Source organism: Trachemys scripta, chromosome 8 (assembly GCF_013100865.1).
Source record: "Trachemys scripta elegans isolate TJP31775 chromosome 8, CAS_Tse_1.0, whole genome shotgun sequence".
Taxonomy (NCBI): Eukaryota; Metazoa; Chordata; order Testudines; family Emydidae; genus Trachemys; species Trachemys scripta.
The window spans coordinates 64,074,331-64,088,600 of record NC_048305.1 but is presented as its reverse complement, the minus strand read 5'-3'; the positions used below and the strand labels follow the sequence as shown (position 1 = coordinate 64,088,600).

General features: G+C 39.1%; 1 protein-coding gene across 2 annotated transcripts in view; it reads left to right on the top strand.

Moving 5' to 3' along the window:
- Positions 1–433: 433 nt before the first annotated feature.
- LOC117881257 (coagulation factor XIII B chain-like) overlaps positions 434–14,270 on the top strand; it is a 31,793-nt gene continuing 17,956 nt past the window's right edge. For both annotated transcript variants that reach the window (XM_034778264.1, XM_034778262.1), the window contains exons 1-7: positions 434–592; positions 3,275–3,451; positions 4,616–4,804; positions 4,952–5,134; positions 5,947–6,147; positions 7,769–7,951; positions 11,608–11,790. In XM_034778264.1, the coding sequence (XP_034634155.1) occupies positions 487–592; positions 3,275–3,451; positions 4,616–4,804; positions 4,952–5,134; positions 5,947–6,147; positions 7,769–7,951; positions 11,608–11,790 (1,222 nt within the window). In that variant the 5' untranslated portion in view covers positions 434–486. The remainder of the gene's footprint in view (positions 593–3,274; positions 3,452–4,615; positions 4,805–4,951; positions 5,135–5,946; positions 6,148–7,768; positions 7,952–11,607; positions 11,791–14,270) is intronic.

Sequence of the window (14,270 nt, the reverse complement as noted above, 5' to 3'; positions counted from 1 at the left end):
CCTATTCAAGCCCAGATTAATGGTGTTGAATTTGCAAATGAATTTTAGTTCTGCTGTTTCTCTCTGAAGTCTGTTTCTGAAAATTTTTGTTCAATGATAGTGACTTTTAAATCTGTAATAGAATGACCAGGGAGATTGAAGTGTTCACTTACTGGCTTATGTATGTTACCATTCCTGATGTCCGATTTGTGTCCATTTATTCTTTTGCAGAGGGACTGTCCAGTTTGGCCAATGTACATGGCAGAGGGGCGTTGCTGGCACATGATGGCATATATCACATTAGTGGATGTGCAGGTCCTATGTCATGAAAGAGGAGCATTGGGAAACAAACAAACAACTTGTTTTGTGTTCCTGGTGGAGTTTATATCTGTTATTTCTGGAATTAGATGTTGCAAGAGAAGAGGTCGGGGGTGCAACAGAGAGGGGTTATAAAGGAAGGTCAGTCTTCATTTGCTGAGGACAGGATCCAGAGAAGAGCAGAACTCCATGTCAGCTATTACAAGTGCTGGGTGTACTTTATCAAGCACCAGCATGACTTTGCTGAGAGGTATCATCATTCAGATACTCTGGGCTTTCTATGCTAAGGGACAAGGTAAGATGCAAAATGAATTAAAAGATCCTCAGCTCCATTTTGCAAGGGTAAAACAATGACTCATGGAACATGGTAAATAGGGGGTTTAGTGACAAATGGAGGAGAGTGCGTGAGAACCTTTGCAGATGGAGGGTTAGTTATGGAGCCTTACTTTTGTGTTATTCTAGAGACTATTCCCATGTGTCTACTGCCTAATGAAACAAGGCTAATGAAACAAAATACTTCAGAGGGATTCAGAGTGCCAAAGTATGTGAGTGTTCCTAGTAGCTCTGTATGCATTATTGCTGTAATCCTGACAGCTGGTGAAATTTACTAAGGTACTCACATATCTGTTTCCTGTTCATCTCCATAGTTATTTTTGCCACATTAAATGAATTATGAATTCAACAGGATTTATGTTTGTTTAGCAATTGTTTTTATTTCATATCACTCCAAGAGTAATACTGTGCTGATTGTAGAAAAGTTTCTGGTATATGGGCCTGATATATAGATAATATAGGGAAAGATGCCTTAGAAATAGCTCTAGATAGTCCGTTGAGCTCTATAGAGAAGGGGGCATTTTTATCTTTGACACTAGACCTTCTGAGTCCTTCCCCATCACATCATTCAGTGAACTAGGACTTAGAGGGATGACTTTCCAAGAGACTGGGAGGGTTCCAAGCAGTTAAGTACACCAAAGAAGTAATTTGAATCATAACTGTTAATGTAGGACAGGCTGTTTTTGCTCAAATAATCCATGTTAATTGAGCTACTCAGTAGTTCAATGTATTACATTCTGGAAGATATGCACTTCCTCAGGCAGGCATATCTGAATAACTGGATTCCACGTACACCAAACTCTGCACAGAAAATGACATGAGGTGCCAGTATACTGTGCTATCAGTTGTTTCATTGTCTCGGTTAATTGTTTTGTACATTAGCTGACATTAATTCCTCAGTAAGACTCAAGAGTTTGTAGAGCTTGAGGTTTTAGATCTGAACTGGTTTTATCAAAATCTTAAATTTGTTAATGAAGTAACTTCTTTTTTCTTGAGTAATGAAAAATGGTTGATCAGACATTGGTCAAAGTTCCCCCCAAACATTTACTTTTGGACTGACAAAGAACATGAGAAACTTCAGCACCGGTAAATGCTTCGAATGAAAGAATTGTCTCAGCCATAACCCTGGCATTGGTGAGGAGGTGCTACACTAAATTAATACTGAGTTTTCTTTACATGAACATTAAAATGTTTGTGTTCAAAGAGAAATATTAGCATTGACAAACAATAAATCCTGATATGATTTGATACGTTAATTCAGGAAAAAGCATAAGCTGTTCCAAGAATTCTGAATACTTGAATCACTATATGGCAATCTCTGCTTTATGGTCATTGATTTTTTATTTGTAACAGTTTTCTTTACATTCAAAGGGTCAAAGCAGATGGCTAAAGGTGCAGGCCTTGCTCCTGTGAGCAGACCCACACAAAGGGATGATTTTATGAGCAGAGATTACTCACATGAGTGAGGGTGCTAGACAGGCTTTTAATTAAGAGGAGTAACAGATGGGGTGACAAATACAAGTAGGAGAGGACAAAGGTGACAACAGCATCATCATTTAGTGGCTTAGGTGAGTGATTCACACATCCTAAGTTTACATGATTTTAAAAAAAAAAACTTTATATATATGGGCTGAGATTGTCAAAGTCCCTTAAGAATTTAGATACACAATTGTCATTGAAAATAATAGTATTTCTCCTTCATCTTCTAGGCATCTTTGAACATCTTTGCCATAATCTGATTAGTTAACATTTCTCCAGACCTCAGCATTTTTCATTCATTGGATCTAGATTTCCCAGAATTTATGGGTGTTGGATCCAGTATAATGGAGGGATTTCTTTTTCTAAAAGACTAAACAAAATGGTAGTTGGGAACACTGGTGAATTGACCTCTAGACTCCAAGTACATGTGCAGGTTTTATGGGCCTAATGTATCTAAAATAAAATATAGAAATCTTTAAAAATAAACCAGATTATGTAGCTATTAGTAGCATTATATATATAATAATCGAGAGGGCATGTTCACTCTTAATTGACAACACTGAAGTAGATTCTGCCATGATGGGCTCATTATAAATGCTTAGGTAGACTAGTTTAGATTAGACAGAATTGTTTTCCATTCAGACTCAGAAGTTTTATTCAGATTTGGGCAGGGAGGGTTCTGATATTTGGACAATATTCAGATCCTCCAAATCTGAATGATATCTGATTTGAACACTAGCCTTTGCCCACTTCTCTCTGTAGGACTCCCTCCCCCTCTCCCAGAGCCCCATGCCATATTTTAGACTTGAATGCGTTGACCAGTGTGGACGTGATAAGATTACACAGTTCTTCACTGTTTATCATTTCAGTGATAATGTCACCAACATGGAATAGGTTTCTAAGTAACAAAACATGAAAGTCTAACCTGCCTGCAAAATGATTTTTTTTCTTTCAGTGATGGTTTGTTTATATAAAGTAGAGAAAGAGGGAGAGATAAAAGTGCTATATTTTAGCTCAAGTCAGTCTTTTGGAAATATTTATACAATCTAAAATTTACCTGAGCTCTGCACTGCAAGCTGACAAAATAGTCTGAAATGCTTTTTCAGATGCTCAGTTACCCAATCTGCACCTATAATGAATAACACTGTGTGTTTGGTTTGTGTAGTGCCAGTATGTGAACAGCCGCCTGATGTTGATTTTGGCAATATTATTAGTGGTGAGAAATCGCAATATGTGGAGAGTGACTCTGTGCAGTACGGCTGCTATCCTGGATACACACTGGCAGGATCTGAACGGATAACGTGTTATGGGAGAAACTGGATGCCAGCGCCAAAATGTTTGGGTAAAGGGAAATTTGAATCTATTTTATTCCCCACAGCTTAAGTCTTGGTGAATTTTTGTTAATAAATGCAGATGTATGTAGAACTCGGTAGTTGATCAGAGACCATAGGTGAGAAGAATCCTTCATTATTCCACTATTGCAGGAAAGCGGTTGGTTGCTATCACCGTGTCTCCATGTTGTGAAGTTAGGGTGCATTCTCATGCAGGTATTTGACCAGGGAGAAAACAAGTATTATATTAAATTTCCATCACTGGATTTTATAGCATTGTTTTTCTAGTGGGTTCAATGCGTTCTCCTTCAATGTAGATGTTGACATTATAATGACTGTGGAGTCACCTTCTTTCCTTATTCCTGGAACAGCTTTCCTCCTTCAAATCCCTCCACAAAACCCACCTCTTGTGGCTTGACTTTCCTTGCTCCCTGAAATCTATGCTCAGGCATTCCTTATTCCAGCTCCCAAGAGGACAATTTATAAATAGTAATTTTAAACATTTGGCAATTTAAGAAATATTAGAAAGCCTAAGAGGTTAATGTAAAATGGCTAACTTTAAACCCCTGCTTGCCTCACCCCATACATCTCCCAAGAAATTTAACCCTTTCCCCCTGTATTGTGAATACCACACTGAGCCCCTAAAAGTAATATGCTTAGTCACAACTTTAACTCGTGTGCTACATTTTCACTAGTACAATGAAACCTATCAAAAGTGATCCATTGAGGGACTGATAAAATAATAATAAAGGTGGTTGCTTTGGAGAGGTAATTTGAATTTAGTTTTCTATTCTCTTCAGTGACTTCTCTGGTGACTCCAGTTCCAACTATCCAATCAGCAACCATCTCCCTTTCACCATTCCTTGACAAGTTTAATTTGCAATCAAAATGCAATTAGACTCTGAGCCCAATCACCCAATGGGAGCAGTTTTAGGCCCCATATCTAATGCAGACTCATGAAATTTATTATGAGATTTAATTAATAAATTATTTTTGATATTTGCCATAATCACTTTCTGCGGCCAGATCATAGAAGAGATTGTTATTATGGTGAAAGATTAAAATAAAGCAATAGCTTTAATTGTGTGTAATCTGATTTAGAGTTTTGGAACTGATTAACTTAAAGCTTTGTGGTGAATAATACATTGTTCTAATTTTTTCCTGTTTTCATTTAGCACCATGTACCATCACAAAACAGCAACTGGAGGACAAAAAACTGCTTCTGTCCAGTGGCCGTAGACGTACAATAATGGTTGTAAATGATCAAATAGTGGAATTTTCCTGCAGTGAAGGATATAACCCCACAGAACCTTCAGCCAGGAAGTGTGTTGATGGACACATAGATTTTCCACTGTGTATCTCTGGTAGGTATGATAATTTGCAGACACTGTCTATAACTCACATGAAATGAGGGGAAGATAACGAAGAAAATCTCATCCCAAGTAGCCTTATGGGTGAACAAGTAATGACTGGGCATGCAGTATCATTTTGTTTTGTTTGTTTTTGCTTAGCGACAGGAAAGAAATGTGGACGTCCACCTATTGTTGTTAATGGAGATATAACTACTTTTTTGCAAAAAGAGTATGCCTCAGGCTCTTCTGTGGAATACAAATGCCAAAAGTTTTATTCAGTGAAAGGGCAAAATAAATCTTTCTGTAACAATGGAAACTGGACAGAAACACCAATTTGTGAGGGTAAGATGATGTTTATATATCTGGTAGTAGGTAAAAGTGCTTCACAGTTCAAATATCATTTTTGTTACATTATTTTGTACCAATATTTTGAACTTTGTAATATAGAGACTTTACTGTTAGAAATCTAAATATTTCTGATGAAAGTTCAAAATCTCCTGAGGTTCTTTTAGAAGTTATTGGAAAATGTATTTTCTTTACAATTTCAATGAAGTCCTTTTAAAGGAACATTCAATGAAATTTCAGGGTGGAAAATTTGAAATTGACAAAAGTAAATACTTTTTCACAGAACACGTAATTAGATGATGGAACTCATTGCCATAGGAAGTGATTGAGGCCAAGAAGTTAGCAAGACTCAAAAAGGAATTCAGTGTTTATAAGGCCTACAAGAATATCCAGAATTATCATGATTAATAATGATAAAAAATGTGGAAACAATATTCACACTCCTGTTTCAGGGTTAAATCAGTCTGTAATTATTAGAGATCAAGCTGAGATCTAATATTAGGGGGTGGGGAGCAAATTATCCCATCTCTGCCTGCCTCAGGGTTCTTACACCTTCCTCTGATACATCTGGTACAGGCCACTGGCTGAGATCTAATCTGGGAATCCCAGGTTCTTGACCATACCATTTTTCTATTGCTAACATCAAAACAAATTTGTGATTATTGGAAAAGCCAGGTAATATCTTGTTCAGTGTTTGTTCCTGACAATCCAGATACTTTTCTTCTATCGGTTCCCCCGAATCAGTCCACCTAGACCTCAACCATGATAACTATATGTACATCATTAGATTTCTGCTTTTCTCATTCTAGAGCCATGTGTTATCTCTCAGGAAGAAATGCAAAACCGTGGCATAGAGCTGACTGAGGCATACAATGGAAAACAATACATACAACATGATGATTTTGTTGTGTTTAAGTGCAAATCAGGACATGTACCCCAGGCATTTTTATCTCCTGATTTCACTGTGTGGTGTCATTCAGGCAATATTGTGTATCCCCAGTGCAATAAAGGTATGTGTTCCTTAATTAAATTACTATTCCTTGGGATATTCTGAGCTGGGAGGAAAATGAGCAAACTTGAAACAAAAGACCAGTACTTCATAGGCTTATATTTGATAAATACAGAAAAAATGACACCACTATCAAAAGTGTGGAATGTACAGATGACACTTATGGAATGAATTTACTTGTTTTTATTTAGGAGGGCTTCACTGATTTAGTTGTTAGAAAACAAAGATTTAATAGATCAGGGTAGATAGCAGCATTAAGTGTCCTGTTGCCTTATTTGTCATACTGGAAATAGAACAGCACACATTGGAAAATAATTAGCCTTTAAAGGAGAAATCAAATTAGATGCATTTATGGTTAAATTAGCTCCCTTGCAAATACAGGTGTGGGTTTATGAACCTAGCAGAGGTGCTTCTCTATTCATTTATCATTATTGGAAAGAGTTGGTAAGACAGTGGATACATGGGACCAGAAGACAGAATTTCCTTGGGTGGTTTTTTTTCGTGTTCTTAACAAGGTCCTTCACGACAATCTATTAAAGGACACAAATACTCAGAGTAAAGAATACAATTTTATATAAGTTAGAAACTTACCAGGCAATGGGAAACTTGGGGTAATGCTTAGTGGGTTTGAGAGAATAGAACAGCATTCAGACACCTTGCTCTTTCTCCACATTTGGGGCCATAAGTGGATAGTGGGGGAGAAACAGCTCCTGCCATAACTGTAAGCAGCACAAGGACTGTTCTAAGTTGTGCTGACAAGAGAAGTCCCATAGGGAACCTTCTACCAGCTGAGGACTGGGTGGGGCTGCCCATGACAAACCACTCCATCATACAGGGGGAATCTTCACCATTCCCAGTTAGAGATAGTTTAAAAGTTTTTTCATGTCACTCCAACGGTGTGAAAAGACCTTAACTGGGGTCAAGGATGTGGCCTCTAGAGTTTATTTAATGACAATTTAGAGTGGCAAGAACTTAAGTCAACTCAGGACAAGCTTCTCAACATGCCATGCCCAAATGCAGGGCACAATGTATAACAAGGACCCCAAATGAGGGACACAAATGTTTAATTATGCTGGAATTTCTCCTAGACTCGTCCAGACTATGATATTAAATTGCTCTTTAATGTATATTAAGTAGGTCAGTGGAGAAGTGCTTATATCACAATAACCACTATCACATCTCACACTGGTAACCTCACTAGACAGATGTAAGCACTTCTCCACCTTCTTAGTCCAATACAGAGCACATAGAAATAGTCTACCCAAGATGCATGAACATTACTGAGCCTTCATAGAGCATGGATCTCATGGTAGATTAAAACTTCTCCAGAAGAGTAATTCCAATATTCTAGCCTTACCACCCTTCCTTCCATGTTGTCTGTACAGTGAGAGGTAACTACTTGGAATCAGGAACTAAGAGAGACCTGGAAGAAAAGAAAAATATGAGGCAAGTTAAACATTAATTTAAAAAAATAGCAAGATTGATCTTTTACTCTATTGAAGGCTCAGATTTTACAGGTATAGTTAGGGCAGGGAATAGTGCTACTAGAACTTCCACTTTACGTAACTAGTACCCTAATATAGTGCAATTACTCTGTGTTTCAACGCTCTGTGTTTTTTTAGATGTGTTAGGAAGGTGTGGCCCCCCACCTTCTATTCAAAATGGAGACATCATTTCTGACCTATTGCCAGTATATGCAGCAGGCTCTTCAGTGGAATACAAATGTCGAAGTTTTCATGGAATGACAGGATCCAAAATAATCACATGTCGCTTAGGAAAATGGACAGCCCCACCAGTATGCTCAGGTACATACAAAATTATCCTTGTGATATGAAAAAGAAAGATGACTTTGCTCTTGTTTTTTTTTTTTTGGTGGGGGGGGAGACAATCTGGCAGAGACTAGTTGGCATATCCACCTCAGGCACAGAGCATAAACTCCAAGGGAGAACCCACAGAAGAGTTTCTGTGAGTTGGGGAGGAAGAACACAGTATGATGTGGATAGAGCTCATCAGAAATTTTCCTACTGATAAAACACTGATTCAAACTTTTTGCAGAAACATGATGATTTTGATAAATCTTCATAGTTGTTTGCCTTTCTTTCTATGCATCCTAACCCAAATGTTTTTACTAGTGCTGCTCTCAGTGGGATGCTACTCACCACATAAGGAGCAGAGGGAAGCAGGGCCTTGGCAGAAGAGCTAGCCAACCACAAAGGGGAGCATAAAACTCATCCCCCTCTAAACTGTAGTGGAGCATGCAACTCACCCTGATCACACCATAAAGCACCAAGCTAAACCATTGGTTTGAATGGAGATGCAATGGTTTTGGAGCTATCCCTGAGGTGGAGAGCCTCATGCTACCCCAAACAGTTTCTTAAAGTTTAGCTATTAGATACAGAAGGCTAAGTGATATGTAGAAAGCCAATAGCTGTGTAGCTCTGTGATAATTTTTCTTCTCACTTTCTTGCTGCCTTTATCCTCTATTTCCAGGGAAATTCAATATGTTAGTCATAAAAAAAGCTATAGCTTCACTCATCATGTGATTTTTGGTATGTTCCCATGCCCCTCTTTTGCTTTATGACCCATCCTTTTTGCCTTATGTCCCTCCCCTAAGTCTCATTTTTGACATGTGCATTTTTGGTGCTGGCAGCCGTCTTGAAAAAAGGATGGAAGTTTTAAAATTTCTGATTCCATTTCTCCTTTCTGGAAGTAGTAGAACTGAATGAAGCTTTGTGGCCCTTTCCTCATTAAGAAGAAAATATGTTTTTATGCATTTAGTGCAATTTTAAATAAAGTCTAGTAATCTGGTGTACAAAGTCTTAATGACAGAACAATACAAAAAAGTTAACATGCATGTTTTAGAAAAAAATAATTTTAAGACAGTTTTTAAATAATTATTTAGGAGTGTACTCATTTACAAAAATCTTAGTCATGGCAGAACAAAGTGTTAACACATATATATTAGCATCCCTTCTATCATTTAAGAAAAAAATTAAATGCAGCTAGTTCACTTCTAAATAGAGCATTATGGTCAGAGGAATAAAGGAGAAGTCTTAATACATATACAGAATCATGCATTTTGAGAGACAAATATTTTTGTGCATCTAGAACAGTTCTAGCTCATTAAATAATTATACAAAGTGAATGATAGAGAAATAAAGGAGTGTTACATAAAATCATACATTTGTAGAGAAAATTAAGTTAGTACATTTCTAAATGAAGTCATTGCATAAAAGAGCTTAGTAACAGCAGAATAGAGAAATGTTATGACGTTAATATGCATTTTCCTCATTTTTATAGGAACATATTTTTAATTCAGTTAGCATATTTCTGAATAAAATCATTAAATAATTATAGAAAGTATTAATGACAAAGGAATAAAGGAGAAGTATTAATATATACATATAGAGAGAATTATGCACTTTTAGAAAAAAAATTATGCAGATATTACAATTCTAAATGAAGTTGATTAAACAGTTCCACAAAGGTCACAAAGTATTATTTAGTGACTATTTAGAAAGGCATTAACTTCATGAAATATATATTTTCTTATAAAAATGCATAATTCTATATACAGTATGTATTAACAGTTCTCTTTTATGTCTCTACCTTGAGACTTTGTATAATTAATTACTATTTAAATAAGTACTAAATATATAAAAATATTTTATCTAAAAATAAGAAAAATGCATGGTGTGCATATATAAAACTTCTTTATTCTCTGTTATTTAGACGTGGTACAATTATTTAATTTCTTTATTTAAAAATACAGTAAATGCATAAAATAATATTTTTCTCTAAAAATGTGATTTTTATACGTGTGTGTGTATGTGTGTGTGTGTATATATATATATATATAGGAACACTTGATTCTGCCATTACTAACATTTTTTGTCACAACTGTTTTTCCCCACAGAAAAGATGCACGTTAGCCTTTCTTTATTCTTCGGTTATTACAACATTGTACACCTGTTTACTAGACTTTATTTAATATTGCATTAAAAATATAAAACATTTTCTCTTGTTAAAATGAGGAAAGAGCAAGAAACATATATTTCTTTTCTATTTCTAATGCATCTGATAAGAATAAATTAAATAGAAAGGATTTTTTTTTTCCAAAATGGCAACCAGTGCCAGAAATCCACATTTCAAAAGTGAGACCTAGGGATGGGCCATAAGGCAAAAGGGGCGGGCCATAAAGCAGAAAGAGGGCAGAGACACATGTTAAGTTATGTTGAGTAAAGGTATAGTATTTTATTACTCATGTTAATTTTTAGCCTTACCATTTTCAAAACTTTATCTTGTTTATCCCAATCTCACTTCCCTTTCTGTGAGAAGAGGAGCAGAGAGAGAGGAAAAGGCAGTTTGTATTAGAGAGTAAATTTCAGATGATGACTTTGGCTTCTCTATGAATTATTTTTAAAATCCACCCAGTGAAGGGTTCTTTCTAAAGGGCACAGCTTAGCCACATCTATGATTTTATCAGTTATAGGGACATCAGGAGGTTTTTGTGTCCTGGGATTCTTTCTTTCCTTTTCCCCTCCATTTGTGTGGTACTTCTTTCTTGTATGACAGGGATTGGCAACCCTTGGCATGCAGCTCACCAGGGTAAGCACCCTGGTGGGTTGGGCCGGTTTGTTTACCTGCCGCGTCCTCAGGTTTGGCCGATCACAGCTCCCACTGGCCGCGGTTCGCCGCTCCAGGCCAATGGGGGCTGTGGGAAGCGGTGCAGGCCGAGGGATGTGCTGGCTGCAGCTTCCCACCACCGATCCCTTTGTATGATTTACACTCATTTATCTCTCTAGCATTATTCTATGTTTCATATTCCACTCCTTTGGCCCGTATTGTCCCAACTTCTATTTAGCTTGTATCCTCTTACCATTATTTTACCCCCAGTCTTTCAATATGCAGATACCATGGTAATTCACAATACTCTGAGACAAGTGCTGGGTGCATCAAATACCCTACATGGTAATATGGTCCTGGAGAGAGTAGGTACTTCACATGGATGCACATCTCAGTTGATTGATCCACATGAGCCTTGGGAGGGGAGGAGTTGGGTCAAAGCCTCTTACTTTCTGTTTCTGTGCTAGTCAGTGCTCAAGACAGAATGGTGAGATTAGTTGGGCAGAGATGATTAACCCAAAGGCTTCCAAATTAACTTGTTTGAAAAGCAACCAGAATCAGATTTTGACAAAGCTAGAGTAGCTAGTTACCTATTTTGCCATCAGTTCCATACTGCTAGTATGGAAGTATCATGCTGTGTCAACTTTAAAGATATATCTTGTAGTATTTTGTGTTCAGTTCCAATACCAAGAGGATTTTTTAAAATTTTCTTTGGAATCTTTCCTGCTCTATCACAGTACATTTGATAGCACTATTCTGTAATATATGTGATCTTACAGCATTTATTGTAAATAATCTCTGATGTGCATGTTTTTTATTTCTACATTAATTTTAGAGGCTGCTAGAAAGTGTGGGCACCCACCTGCTATTGATAATGGAGACGTCATGGCCTTCCTACAGAAAGAATATGACTCAGGTTCAAGAGTGGAATACAAGTGCCAAAGTTTTCATAGAATGAAGGGATCTGCCTTTGTTAGCTGTGAGTCTGGCCAATGGACAGACCCACCAGTTTGCTTAGGTAGGTACAACTATCTACGATATAAAAAAGAATGTGATGAGTTGTGGTATTTTTCATATTATGGGCCCAGTTCTGAAGTCACCTGTACTGGTGTAACACCAGATTAATTCCATACATCTGAATTGAGTTACCCCTGATTTATACCGGAGCAAGTGTGGGGGAGACTCACATTCTTTATAGGGACATCAGTGCAGATTTTTCAAAAGGAAAAGATTGGCAAATAGCAAACACCCACACCATTATAAATATTTAGAATGAACCCCCCAAAATATATCTTAGTTAAAACCTGCAACAACCATTACAATGAAACTACCATTTACTGTACATGAAAAAATATATTCAAATATATATTTTAGTTGAAAAGATTTCAACTATAGCAGATGCTGTGAAATACAATTCAATAACTTATGGAAGACCAGGAGGAATATTGGTCACTGCTCTTCAGTACTTGGAGTAGACACGATGCTGGCATGAGCAGCAGGGGATTCCACTTTTACCCAGGGGGAACTCTAACTGGCATAAAACCAATATAGTCTGCTCTCTCCAACCTCCATATGTTGAGAGTGAGAGGGGAGGGGGTGGCTGGAGTACACTGTGGTGCAGTGATCCCCAGCTATGCAGCTACCTCTGTGTGGTTCTTAAATTTATGATAAACTGATCATGTAGCCCACCACATCCCCTTTGTCTTCTGCCATGTCACTTACTCAAAGGTCGGGGTGGGGGGAAGAGGACAACGGGAAGCCCGATCTGCCAGCTTCATATCATCAAAAAGTAAGTATCCTTCCACATGAATTGTATTTTGTTGGCCTGATATAGCTAGATTCTGGCCCACTTGCACCAGCTGAGTGGCACAAAGGGGCCAGATTGTAAAATAGAGTATAATGCTGTCTCTCTCTCTATTCAGCCAGCCCCAGTCTCTTCTCTGTTCCTTCCCACAATATGGCCCTGGTTAGTATGAAAGCCTCCTTCTCTAGAGCTCCTTCTTGTTCTCTCAACCGTACCATCTCTCCTTTTCTGTTCAATCTTATCTGAAAATATTTCCCTGCTTTATTTAGCTATTGTGCTACAGCAGGGCTAGGGAGAAGTGGGAGAGTGGTCGAGGGGAGATATATAAGCCCTAGGCTAATTAAGGTGTGGTTCCCTATAGACGAGGGTAGGTTACTATAGGTTAATTGGAGCACCTGTAGTCAATTAAGGCCCTGTCAGGAACTTAATTAAAAAACCCTGCTTCAGGCAGACAGTGTGGTGTAAGGAAGAAGAGAAGACTGGAGTTTGGAAGTGTGTTGCTGAAGAATTGAAAGACCAGAGAACTGGAGGACAGGGAGACTCCCTCCCCCAGCATCCAGGACCAAGGGTAACCCTACCCAAGGAGGGAAGATGGTTAGAAACTTGAAGGTGTTGAGAGTGGCTGGGGCTCAGAGTGAGGAGCAAACCCAGACCCCTCCTCCCTTTCTCTCCTCTACCACCTTCCCGAGCCATTAGAGGGGCCCTTGGCACCCCAAGAGCAGGGGCAAAGAGTGGCGTACTTTCCCCCTGCCAAGAAAAGTGCGGGACCCACCATATCAACATCGGCCATTTTGCCACACATGGTATCTGGAGTGAGATTTCTGTCCCGTGAATGTAACCCAGATTGGGTCATGACCACCCCATCCCCAAGATGGAGGACGTGGTCAAAGCACTGGTGTAAGCCACCGCTGCCCAGCAGGAAGCTACCCGGGTCCAGGCAGCCACCCATCAGGAGGCCATGCGGCTGCAGCAGGAGACTAATCACCTGCTGATGAATCAGGCCACCCAAGATCGGGCCATGCTGCAGGAACTCGTGAACCAGGTGAAGGCCCTTACAGAGCTGAGCCGCGGGTATGGTGGGACGTGAACTACATGGGCCAGCTACTGTCTGCAGAAAATGACCCAGGAGGATGATGTGGAGGCATACCTCCTGGCCTTCGAGAGGAGAGCCCTACAGGAGGCCTGGCCCCAAGACCAGTGGTCGGGCATCCTTGCCCCATTTTTGTGCGGGAAGGCACAAAATGATATGACCGCAGAGGAGGCGGCAGATTACCCCCTGCTGATGGCAGAGATCCTGGCCAGGTCCAAGGTAACGATGGCCTTGCGAGCCCAGAAGTTCCATGAATGGCAGTATTGTGAAGACAAGACACTGCGGTCACAACTGTTTGACCTAATCCACCTAGCCCGGACATGGTTACGCCAAGAGGCCCTCCGCTCTGAGAAAATGATGGAGCTCCTGGTGCTGAACCGCTATATGAGGGGACTATCCTCGAACCTGGGTAGGCCAGAATGACCCTCCATCTATGATGAACTGGTCACCCTCGTGGAGAGACAACTGGCAGCCCGTGAACTGTTTGAAACCCGAGGAGGTGAAATACGGTGTTCCAGGAAGCCAGTCCTGACCCAGAGGCCCTGGATTATTGAGAACTCCAAGAAAGCCATAGTTGAAAGAACAGGCACCAAGGAGCGGCCCA